We start from the raw sequence: 12,821 nt of genomic DNA on the forward strand, positions 1-12,821 counted from the left end.
TTAATGAGACAATTTCTTTATGAAGGAGAACTCTCTGATTCAGCGGTTCCCACCCTTTTTGGTATCAGGGACCATTTCTCGGAAGACAGTTTTTCCACAGACCAGGGATAGGGGAGGATGGTTTGGGGATGATTCAAGTGCGTGACATTTATTGTGCACACTATTTCTAGTCGAATCACCACTGATCTGACAGGGGATACTGGTCCACAGCCCAGGAGGTTGGGGTTAATTCTAAATTGTTTCTGATATTTTAGTCTTTAAATATGTCAGTGAACAAATGAGACAAAGGTCTTTTCTCCCATGGTACCAGTGAGAGGAAACAGATGATAAATGGTAAATCTCACAAATTGTATCACATGATCGAAATGAGAACCACCATAGTGGCTGGGGAGGAGAGCAAAGAAGGACCAAGGGGCTCTATCGTGCTGAGGATCCTGGGGTTGACAGTCATAATCTGGCATTGAGGTCAGACAGCCCCACTGTCGGATGTTTGCTCGGTAACATCCGAGCAAAAATTAGAAGGAGGTGAGGGATTTAGCCGTGGAGAAGGAGTTTATAGGTGGAGGTGCAGAAAGCATGAGGAGTAAACACAGTTGGCACATTTAAGGAAACAGCAAAATCAGTGTAGCTAGAGCTGGGTCAACCAGGGGTGGAATAATAGACAAAGTCACAGAGGTAGGAGCGCACAGAGGTAGGGCTTGTAGATCATTGCAAAGATGTGGGCCTTTACTCTGAATGAAATGGGTAAATACGGCAGAGTTCTGGACAGAAGAATGACATGCTCTGTCTTACTTTAAAAGAATCTTGACTAAGAGAGGTATCTATTACTTGATTAGAAAAGGAGCTCACAAGGTGATCTGGTCTAAACCTTTTCACCAGGCTGATAAAATTGCTAGTATGGGCTTCATCTAGCTTGCTTTTAGTCATCCTCACAACATTTTTGGTGATCTGTTGAATAATTAGTTACTGTTACAGACAATAAACTCTCCTTATATATGTGGATGGATTTTCAAACTCAAATACTTTCACAAGCCAGTCTGATCATTATGGTGTGAAACAGCTGAGCATCAAGCTGCAGAGACTTGCAGGGCTGGGGTGAGGAGCGGAGGGTACAGGAGAGTATATCTTGCCCAAAGGCAAGACATCCACAAGCTTCAAATTCCTATTTCTCATGTGTGTGTGTGTGTGTGTGTGTGAGAAATTAGATACTTGAAATAATTGAGAACCTATTATATCAGTATACTGTTTAAAAATATATAACCCATGCAGATATTACTGTTCAATTCTTAAACTACCTACAGATAAATCCTGGCACCAAACTTTTGCCTTTGAAGGATCTCTGCTTACAAGAACCAAGTGACCAACGTGCTATACTCTTAATTAACAGTAGATCTTCTGATGTGTGAGTCTTTGTGGGGAACAGGGATATGGGGAAGCAAAATTTTTGTTTATCATCATGTGAATACATAAAGGTGCCCAGTATGGTATCTTTTATTCCTTCCGGTGTCTAGCACCACCATGAGAGTAAATACTGGTCTGTAAATTCATAGCCTAACATAGTAAAGACCATGGAATAGTCACCACCATAGTTTTTCCTTTGACTCCACATTACCACTCAATTCCACGTGTATTTCTGCAGTCAGGGATTCTTACCCTTCTGGCAACATCAAGTAACTGAAGAAAGTATAAACAGAGAGGAGCAAACCAAGATGAATTATGTTTACAAATCTCCAGAACTAGATGCAAGAATACCACCGATGCCCAATTTTTCTAATAAATAAAAAATAGTAGAAGCTATACATTTTATGTGACACATCTTTAAAACTATTTCCAGTTCTAGGTCATGAAAAGCTTTATAGTATTCATTTTATCTTTTCTTCATCTTATCTTTTTATCTTCATTTTATCTTTTTTCTCCTTTATGCTATTAAAATAATGTGTCACTGTTAAAAGTCAGCTCCGAATATGATTTTTCAGAAAAAAATCTATTTTGTAGGACAAAGTTAATGTTGACAAATTATTTTAATTTGTACATAATTTCAAATACGTAAAATTTTAGTTCTCCACCTCCATCTACGGAAGATAAGTCATCAGACGTTGGTTATGGACGAAGTATTTCTTCTTCATCTTCTTTAAGAAGAGCAAGTAAAGAAAAGACCAAGTAAGAAAATGATGTTTTGTCTACACTCAAATAATTCTCTCCCTTAATTTGGGAGTAAAAAGGAAATTTAGATTTTAGGTTTTGGCAGCTTAATTTTTATTCTTCTCACAGTCACACAGTTTCAGGATGAAAACCAGGAAAATTGGCTTGACATTCTGTCTGCTGTGAACCTAGAGTAAGATCTTGAGCCCATGACTCATGGTCTATGATCAGGCTTCACATCCTTATCTGTAGATGGAATAATGCCTGGTGCCCTATTTCTTCTCGTTGATTGGAATCAAAACATAAAATGGAAGTGAAAATGCCTTATAACCTATAAAATGTCTTGCAAATGTAGCATATTGTTCTTTTCATATGACTGACATTGGTTGTGATTTTTTCAAATGACAAAAGAAAATAGTTTTCATTTTAGTGCTGGATTTGGATCCCCCACTGAAGAGAAATCAGAACCTACTTCAGGACGCAATACGGCTGTTAGCAAAAGCACCACTAAAGAGAAAGGATCAAGGTAGGAAACACCTTACTGTAGTCTTCTAACTGTAATCCCATCAAGTTTTAATTACAGAGCTGGGGAAAGGGAAGGGTGGCTTTCAACTAGGAAGCTCTTCTCATGGGATAAGATACAGAACTAAGCAGGACTCACAAAGTGTAATTAAAATTACCTTTATTTGTGTCTCTTATTGTCTCTTTAAAACTTACCCAGAGGGAGTTTCTTCTCCTGCCTCTGGGTGAGAACTCAGGGCACTCTGACCACTGTAAAGTCCTACAGTCACTTTAATTCACAAATGACAATGCAAATAGCAGTCTCCAGTCAGCCCTTTAAAAGTCTAGCCATGTGTAGGCATCAACCTAAAATGAACATTTCTGCCCTCCCCCGGTGGCTGCCTTTGCAGGCGGTGAGCGGCAATGACTGGAGTGTGAGCCTTTCCTTACCCCTGCCTCTTACTTCCATGTCCCCTTCCCATCTTCCTCATGGAAACCTGTGACCCTTCAAGAAGCTATGAGAAAGAGGGAAAGGAAACAGGACCACATTTGTGACTTGGTTGGAACCATTATAATATGGTTCCATGTATTTTTAAATACTGTCTATGAACAAAGCTAGCGGAGGTGATGGAATTCCAGCTGAGCTATTTCACATCCTAAAAGATGATGCTGTGAAAGTGCTGCACTCAATATGCCAGAAAATTTGGAAAACTCCACAGTGGCCACAGGGCTGGAAAAGATGAGTCTTCATTCCAATCCCAAAGAAAGGCAATGCCAAAGAATGCTCAACATCAGATCAAATCAGTCGCTCAGTCGTGTCTGACTTTTTGCAACCCCATGAATCGCAGCACGCCAGGCCTCCCTGTCCATCACCAACTCCCGGAGTTCACTCAGACTCACGTCCATCGAGTCGGTGATGCCATCCAGCCATCTCATCCTCTTTGGTCCCCTTCTCCTCTTGCCCCCAATCCCTCCCAGCATCAGAGTCTTTTCCAATGAGTCAGCTCTTCACATGAGGTGGCCAAAGTACTGGTGTTTCAGCTTTAGCATCATTCCTTCCAAAGAAATCCCAGGGCTGATCTCCTTCAGAATGGACTGGTTGGATCTCCTTGCAGTCCAAGGGACTCTCAAGAGTCTTCTCCAACACCACAGTTGAAAAGCATCGATTCTTTGGAGCTCAGCCTTCTTCACAGTCCAACTCTCACATCCATACATGACCACAGGAAAAACCATAGCCCTGACTAGACGAACCTTTGTTGGCAAAGTAATGTCTCTGCTTTTGAATATGCTATCTAGGTTGGTCATAATTTTCCTTCCAAGGAGTAAGCGTCTTTTAATTTCATGGCTGCAGTCACCATCTGCAGTGATTTTGGATCCCAGAAAAATAAAGTCTGACACTGTTTCCACTGTTTCCCCATCTATTTCCCATGAAGTGATGGGACCGGATGCCATGATCTTAGTTTCCTGAATGTTGAGCTTTAAGCCAAATTTTTCACTCTCCACTTTCACTTTCATCAAGAGGCTTTTTAGTTCCTCTTCACTTTCTGCCATAAAGGTGGTGTCATCTGCATATCTCAGGTTATTGGTATTTCTCCCGGCAATCTTGATTCCAGCTTGTGTTTCTTCCAGTCCAGCGTTTCTCATGATGTACTCTGCATATAAGTTAAATAAACAGGGTGACAATATACAGCCTTGACGTACTCCTTTTCCTATTTGGAACCAGTCTGTTGTTCCATGTCCAGTTCTAACTGTTGCTTCCTGACCTGCATACAGATTTCTCAAGAGGCAGGTCAGGTGGTCTGGTATTCCCATCTCTTTCAGAATTTTCCACAGTTTATTGTGATCCACACAGTGAAAGGCTTTGGCATAGTCAATAAAGCAGAAATAGATGTTTTTTTGGAACTCTCTTGCTTTTTCCATGATCCAGTGGATGTTGGCAATTTGATCTCTGGTTCCTCTGCCTTTTCTAAAACCAGCTTGACCATCAGGAAGTTCACGGTTCACATATTGCTGAAGCCTGGCTTGGAGAATTTTGAGCATTACTTTACTAGCATGTGAGATGAGTGCAATTGTGCAGTAGTTTGAGCATTCTTTGGCATTGCCTTTCTTTGGGATTGGAATGAAAACTGACCTTTTCCAGTCCTGTGGCCACTGCTGAGTTTTCCAAATTTGCTGGCATATTGAGTGCAGCACTTTCACAGCATCATCTTTCAGGATTTGGAATAGCTCAACTGGAATTCTAGCACCTCCACTAGCTTTGTTCATAGTGATGCCTTCTAAGGCCCACTTGACTTCACATTCCAGGATGTCTGGCTCTAGGTCAGTGATGACACCATCGTGATTATCTGGGTCATGAAGATCTTTTTTGTACAGTTCTTCTGTGTATTCTTGCCATCTCTTCTTAATATCTTCTGCTTCTGTTAGGTCCGTACCATTTCTGTCCTTTATCGAGCCCATCTTTGCATGAAATGTTCCTTTGGTATCTCTGATTTTCTTGAAGAGATCCCTAGTCTTTCCCATTCTGTTGTTTTCCTCTATTTCTTTGCATTGATCGCTGAAGAAGGCTTTCTTATCTCTTCTTGCTATTCTTTGGAACTCTGCATTCAGATGTTTATATCTTTCCTTTTCTCCTTTGCTTTTTGCTTCTCTTCTTTTCACAGCTATTTGTAAGGCCTCCCCAGACAGCCATTTTGCTTTTTTGCATTTCTTTTCCATGGGGATGGTCTTGATCCCTGTCTCCTGTACAATGTCACAAACCTCATTCCATAGTTCATTAGGCACTCTATCTATCAGATCTAGGCCCTTAAATCTATTTCTCACTTCCACTGTATAATCATAAGGGATTTGATTTAGGTCATACCTGAATGGTCTAGTGGTTTTCCCTACTTTCTTCAATTTAAGTCTGAATTTGGCAATAAGGAGTTCATGGTCTGAGCCACAGTCAGCTCCTGGTTTTGTTTTTGCTGACTGTATAGAGCTTCTCCATCTTTGGCTGCAAAGAATATAATCAATCTGATTTCGGTGTTGACCATCTGGTGATGTCCATGTATAGAGTCTTATCTTGTGTTGTTGGAAGAGGGTGTTTGTTATGACCAGTGCATTTTCTTGGCAAAACTCTATTAGTCTTTGCCCTGCTTCATTCCGTATTCCAAGGCCAAATTTGCCTGTTACTCCAGGTGTTTCTTGACTTCCTACTTTTGCATTCTAGTCCCCTATAATGAAAAGGACGTCTTTTTTGGGTGTTAGTTCTAAAAGGTCTTGTAGGTCTTCATAGAACCGTTCAACTCAGCTTCTTCAGCGTTACTGGTTGGGGCATAGACTTGATTACTGTGATATTGAATGGTTTGCCTTGGAAACAAACAGAGATCATTCTGTCGTTTTTGAGATTGCATCCAAGTACTGCATTTCAGACTCTTTTGTTGACCATGATGGCCACTCCATTTCTTCTGAGGGATTCCTGCCCGCAGTAGTAGATATAATGGTCATCTGAGTTAAATTCACCCATTCCAGTCCATTTCAGTTCGCTGATTCCTAGAATGTTGACATTCACTCTTGCCATCTCTTGTTTGACCACTTCCAGTTTGCCTTGATTCATGGACCTGACATTCCAGGTTCCTATGCAATATTGCTCTTTACAGCATCGGACCTTGCTTCTGTCACCAGTCACACAATTGCACTTATCTCACATGCTAGTAAAGTAATGCTCAAAATTCTCTAGGCCAGGCTTCAACAGTGCATGAACTGTGAACTTCCAGATGTTCAAGCTAGATTTAGAAAAGGTAAAGGAACCAGAGATCAAATTGCCAACATCATCAAAAAAGCAAGAGAGTTCCAGAAAAATATCTATTTCTGCTTTATTGACTATGTCAAAGCTTTTGACTGTGTGGATCACAACAAACTGTGGAAAATTCTTCAAGAGATGGGAAAGATGGGACCACCTGACCTGCCTCCTGAGAAACCTATATGCAGGTCAGGAAGCAACAGTTAGAACTGGAAATGGAACAACAGACTGGTTCCAAATAGGAAAAGGAGTACAACAAGGCTGTATATTGTCACCCTGCTTATTTAACATATGCAGAGTACATCAGGAGAAACGTTGGGCTGGATGGAGCACAAGCTAGAATCAAGATTGCCAGGAGAAATATCAATAACCTCAGATATGCAGATGACACCAGCCTTATGGCAGAAAGCGAAGAAGAACTAAAGAGCCTCTTGATGAAAGTAAAAGAGGAGAGTGAAAAAGTTGTCTTAAAACTCAACATTCAGAAAACTAAGATCATGGCATCTTGTTCCATCACTTCATGGCAAATAGATGGGGAAACAGTGACAGACTATTTTTTTGGGCTCCTAAATCATTGCACATGGTGACTGCAGTCATGAAATTAAAAGACACTTACTCCTTGGAAGGAAAGTTATGACCAACCTAGACAGCATATTCAAAAGCAGACGTTATTTTGTCAACAAAGGTCCATCTAGTCAAAGCTATGGTTTTTCCAGTAGTCATGTATGGATCTGAGAGTTGGACTATAAAGAAAGCTGAGCACTGAAGAATTGATGCTTTTGAACTGTGGTGTTCGAGAAGACTGAGAGGCCTGTGGACTGCAAGGAGATCCAACCAGTCCATCCTAAAGGAAATAAGTCCTGAATATTCATTGGAAGGACTGATGCTGAAGCTGAAACTCCAATACTTTGGCCACCTGATGTGAAGAACTGATTTGTTTGAAAAGACCCTGATGCTGGGAAGGATTGAAGGCGGGAGGAGAAGGGGATGACAGAGGATGAGATGGTTGGGTGGCATCAGCAATTCAATGGACATAAATTTGAGTAAACTCTAGGAGTTGGGGAATGGACAGGGAGGCCTGGTGTGCTGCAGTCCATGGGGTTGCAAAGAGTTGGACACGACTGAGTGACTGAACTGACTGACTGACATGTTGACATATTTTTATGCATATTCTTTTTCATGTGAGCTCTTTCCTGGATTCTTCAGAAATCCACTCAGACCTCCTGCCCCACTCCATGACCCTTCAATTAGAGTTGGCTTAAGCCCTTCAGAACCACTGGGGTGCTGGAGGCTATTTGGTGCACACACAAACAAATGAGCATCTACCTTCTAAACTGAGACTGTCCCCTAAGGTCTCCTAAGGAACTGTCTGCCTTCCTCCGCAGACCTCAGAGCTTTGTGTTTTCAATTTCTGGCTTTGTTTTCTTCTGTCAGTCTCTGTGGCTCACTGCTCTGGTCTCTGCTTCTGATCTGCTCCTGCTGTCCCAGCCCTCATCGTTTTTGCCTGCCCATCACTTCCCCACCTCCTCCGTTTCCTTTCTCTCCTCTCTTGACTTCTCTTGCTTCTCCTCCACTGGACTGAGCACACCTTGAGGACAAGAACATGTTCTAACTCAAATAAGTTTTCTTTCCATCCCCAGTATTAGTACAGTGCTTGGTTAGCATACCTAAGGGATTCGTGTTTATTCAAGAGAATAGAAATCTGAACTTTTTAGGAAAAGGTCCACACTTAGAAACTGTGTCTCTTGAACACATGGGTTACCTTCTCTCTGGCTGAATTCACTCATCAGTAAAATGGAGGAAAAAAGCTCCTGCAGTGTGTTGTTCCTCATAGTGTGTTGAGAAGATTAAATGAGTTAAGAAACATAATGTAAAGGGCTTAGAGCAGAGCCCAGCCCAGAGTAAACACTCAACAAATGTTAGTACTACTGGATGAAGCAGTTGCAAGGAGCCCAAACCCACTCCAGCCTTGTAGGGATGAGAAGAACCCCCCAAATCCAGCACACGAAAGAGGCTGGGAGTCAAGTCAATAACCATAGGGTCTGCTAAGCTCTCTCCCTCTCTTTCTCTCTCCACCTGCACAGTACCTTTTTACAAATTGCTTTGTTATCTACCTTGACTTTCTTTTGATTACCACCTCACCCATAACTGTAGCCTATATGTGATTCTGATTTGCCATGGGACCAAACCTGGCCCCAGTTCCAAGACCGTCTTTTAATTCTAAAGCATAACAATGATCAGGTGCGGTCTGTATCTCTTATGTGTATTTGTGAGGGAGACCGTCTTAACATCACATGCTTGGCAGGACATTGACTGGCTCTGAGGCAGGTGTCTCCCTATGGTCTCCCCAACTGCGGTCCTGGGGAAGAATCCACCTGGCTTATTTAAGTGATCAGTGTGTGTTCAGGCTCTTTACCCCTTCTTAGCCCTTGGTCCACAAGGGGATAGACTGGTTATAATCTTACTGTTTATCTTTCATGATTTATTTTGTTGTTTATCTTTTTTGTTTCTCATCTTGTGACTGTTAAAACTTTGGACCCCTAGATATAGAGTAAAATATTTTAACTCTACTCATCTGAAAATGTCACAGAGAATATTATCACATTGACAAAAAGAGACTGAGCAATACTGGTGAAGAATCATGAAACACATAGACTCAAAAACTGGCTGAATTTTTGAAAGGGAGAGGGAAGAAGAGATGAGAGACAACTGTGTGTGAGGTGCCAGACAAGGAAAGTGAAAATCTGGATTTCCTTTTCCTGATGAATATTATTATCATATAAATTAAAATCATTGAGCAAGAGACTCTCATTCGGTGACCAGCCACCATCTTATTTCTGTTTTCAGAGGTTTTAATTGCACTCTGTTTTATAGCGCAACACTCCTAGGAGAGGTGATTAATTTATTTCTTGTTTATTCAGACACCCTCTTGATACTTACCTAGGTTTCACTGAAACCAACATGTCTAATGCCCTCCAAAGCTTTTCCTTGTAAAGATCATTCTCCTTACAATAAATATTTACTATACCTATTCATGAAAGGAATTATAAGTTCTATCTATACTATATTTTTTATTCAGACTGGTTTTCATAAATATTTAATTTGATTGCACATGAGTTTATTATACACACTTAGAAACATGTTTTTCTGTCTCCAAATAGAAGGATATGAAATGCATATCCTTCCAGTCTGTTCATCTTTGGCAACTTTTAGATCTTTACAGCATATAAACTTTAACATTTCTGGTACTTAAATCATTTTGATTCCCATCACAGTGACGTCCTAAAACATTTTTGTTCTAAAATAATTTCCCTCAGAAAACTGGACAGCCACGTGCATAAGAATGAAACTAGACGACTATCTTATACCATAAACAGAAATTAACTCGGGATGTAAGACCTAATGCCATAAAACACCTAGAAAAAGACTTAGATGATAAGCTATTTACTTCAGCCTTGGCAATAAATTTTTGGATCTAACTTAAAAAGCAAAAAAAGCAAAAATAAACAACTGGGACTACACCAAACTAAAAAGTTTCTGGATAGCAAAAGAAACCATCAACAAAATGAAAAGGTAACCTACTAATCGGAAGAAAACATATGCAAATTGTATATCCAGTAAAAGGTTAATATACAAAATATAAAAAGAATTCATAAAACTCAGTAACAAAAACAAATAAGTAAAACGGTTTGACTTTAAGAGAGCAGAGGATTTGAATAGACATTTTTTTCCAAAAAGGAAATGCAGTTGGCCAGTAGGCATGTGAAAAGATGCTTAATATCACTAATCATCAAGGTATTGAATTAGAAAATATAAAACATTTTTAGTATTTGTTAAGATTAGAGTTTTGTGTAATTCTCCAGTAGCAGCTAATTGAATTATTTTTGTATTTTTTCCCCTCCAAATTAAAGAGAAAACTCAAATGGTCTTGAGTTGATCTCCCTTGGACCCCATGCTTCAAGTAATACTTAAAGGTAATTCCCACCCCTAATTTACTGCTAGTGGAACAGAATACTCCACATTTATGAATACATAATTTAGGAGATCTACCTGTCTACACTAGCCTAGTTCCATTTGGGGACTTTCAAATATATAATCATGGCTAAAATTTATTATAGCAAAAGATACAATGCAAGATCATCAGGAAAACGGTACATATAATCAAAGGCTAAACGAAGTCACACACACAGGCTTCTTAGTCCTTCCTCCCTCTCTGCTAGCGTAACGTAGGATGTGATTTTCTCATATGACATAGCTCCACCCAAGAAAGCCTACCTGAGTCATGGAATCCAGACTTCATAAAGGTGCAAATTCCGGTTACCTATAGGGAACACCTATTTGAATGATGGGCTTTCCAGGTGGCTCAGTGGTAAAGAATCTGCCTGCCAAGCAGGAGCTGCAGGAGATGTGGGTTCTATCCCTGGGTTGGGAAGATCCCCTGGAGGAGGAAATGGCAACTGAATCCAGTATTCCCTGCTGGGATAACCCCATGGACAGAGGAGCCTGGCAGGCTATAGGACTTGCAACTATAGTTCAGACACAACTGAGCGACTGAACAGCATGCACAGATTTCTCTCAGAAGGAAACAGTACATTTTTCAAGCACTAAAGGAACCAACCATGTGTTCTCTATCCTTCAGCAATAAAGAGGGAGAAATAAAGACATTTCCAGATGAAGGAAAACAATTTATTGCTAGCTGGCCTACCCTTACAGATTGGCTAGCTAAGGGAAGTTCTACCAAAGGAAGAAAATGCTGAAAGAATCTGGAAGGATTAGGAAGAAAGAAGGAACTGAAATATGGATATATACAATAGACTATTTCCTCGTGAGTTTTATTTTTATACATTATATTTGATAATTGAAACAAAAATTTTAATATCTGATACTCAAGAAAATTATACTCAAAAGTGGATAAAGTAAAGAGACCTCCATGGATGTGACATTTCCATATTTCCCTCAAAGTGATAAAATGTGGATACCAGCAGACTGTGATAAGTAATATATAATATGTCTATTATAGTACTTACCATAACAACAACAAACCAATACAAAGAGCTACACTCACAAACAGTATAAATAAATCAGGATGGATAATTTTAAAATGTCCAAGTAACCCACAGGAAGGCAAGAAAAGGAAAAGGAAAAGAACAAATCAAAAGGCAGATATTGGCAGAGTGTATTTAAAAGTTATGATTCAACTACATGCTGTTTTAAAAAACTCACTTCAAATTTATCCATCTAGATGGGTTGAAAGTGAAAGGATGGAAGGAGATACCATGTAAACATTCATTTTTTAAGAAGCAGAAATGGCTTTTCAAATATAAAAGTAGACTGCAGAGTAAAGAAAAATTCTAGAGAGAAAGAGGGACATTATGAATAATAAAATTAATCATGAAGGAGACATAATAATCTAATATATATGCACCAAACAACAGAGCCTCAAAATACACGAGGCAAAAACTGATAGAGCAGAAAGGAGAAATAGATAAATCCAGAATTGTAGTTGAGGACTGCAACATGCCCTTCTGAGCAACTGATAGAACTACTTGACCTAAAATCACCAAGGAAATAAAGGATTTGAACAACAGCAAAATAAGTAAGATTTAATTGACATATTATGGAGAAGGACGGAGAAGGCAATGGCACCCCACTCCAGTACTCTTGCCTGGAAAATCCCATGGATGGAGGAGCCTGGTAGGCTGCAATCCATGGGGTCGCTAAGAGTCAGACATGACTGAGCAACTTCACTTTCACTTTTCCCTTTCATGCATTGGAGAAGGAAATGGCAACCCACTCCAGTGTTCTTGCCTGGAGAATCCCAGGGACGGGAGAGCCTGGTGCGCTGCTGTCTCTGGGGTCGCACAGAGTCGGACACTACTGAAGTGACTTAGCAGTAGCAGCATGGAGAAGAAAATGGCAACCCACTCCAGTGTTCTTGCCTGGAGAATCCCAGGGACGGGGGAGCCTCATGGGCTGCCATCTATGGGGTTGTACTGAGTCAGACACGACTGAAGCGACTTAGGAGCAACAGCAGCAGCAGCCGCTTAGCAGCAGCATTGAACATTTCATCACCAGCACATTTTTTCAGCTGCATTTGTAACATTTATAATACTCTGGGTCATAAAACAAAGCACAGCAAAAAATTTTTAAAGTAGTTTAAATCATACAGAATATGCTCTCTGATCATAATAGAATCAAACTAGAAATTAATGACAGAAAGACAAGAAGAAAATCTTTAAACATGTGGAAACTGAATGATATACTTCTAAATAATCTCTGGGACAAAAGGAAGTCTCAAAAGGATTTAAAAATACAAAGAATTGAACGAAAACACAGCCAAAGCAATGCTGATAGGGAAATTTATTTCACTAAAATGTATTAGGTTGTAAATCAATAA

General features: G+C 40.0%; 1 protein-coding gene across 8 annotated transcripts in view; it reads left to right on the top strand.

Annotated features, from left to right (window-relative positions):
- The window catches only part of ARMC3 (armadillo repeat containing 3), a 92,357-nt gene that overhangs the window by 65,993 nt on the left and 13,543 nt on the right, over nt 1-12,821 (top strand). For 5 of the 8 annotated variants that reach the window (XM_005214196.4, XM_059892628.1, XM_025000632.2 and 2 more), the window contains 3 exons: nt 1,302-1,402; nt 2,059-2,160; nt 2,561-2,668. In XM_005214196.4, the coding sequence (XP_005214253.1) occupies nt 1,302-1,402; nt 2,059-2,160; nt 2,561-2,668 (311 nt within the window). Of the gene's footprint in view, nt 1-1,301; nt 1,403-2,058; nt 2,161-2,560; nt 2,669-10,335; nt 11,044-11,063; nt 11,250-12,821 lie in introns of those variants that run through there. The other 3 variants (XR_003037692.2, XM_059892630.1, XM_025000633.2) reach the window with 3 other exon arrangements.

The sequence above is a fragment of the Bos taurus genome, chromosome 13 (genome assembly GCF_002263795.3).
Source record: "Bos taurus isolate L1 Dominette 01449 registration number 42190680 breed Hereford chromosome 13, ARS-UCD2.0, whole genome shotgun sequence".
Lineage (NCBI taxonomy): Eukaryota > Metazoa > Chordata > Mammalia > Artiodactyla > Bovidae > Bos > Bos taurus.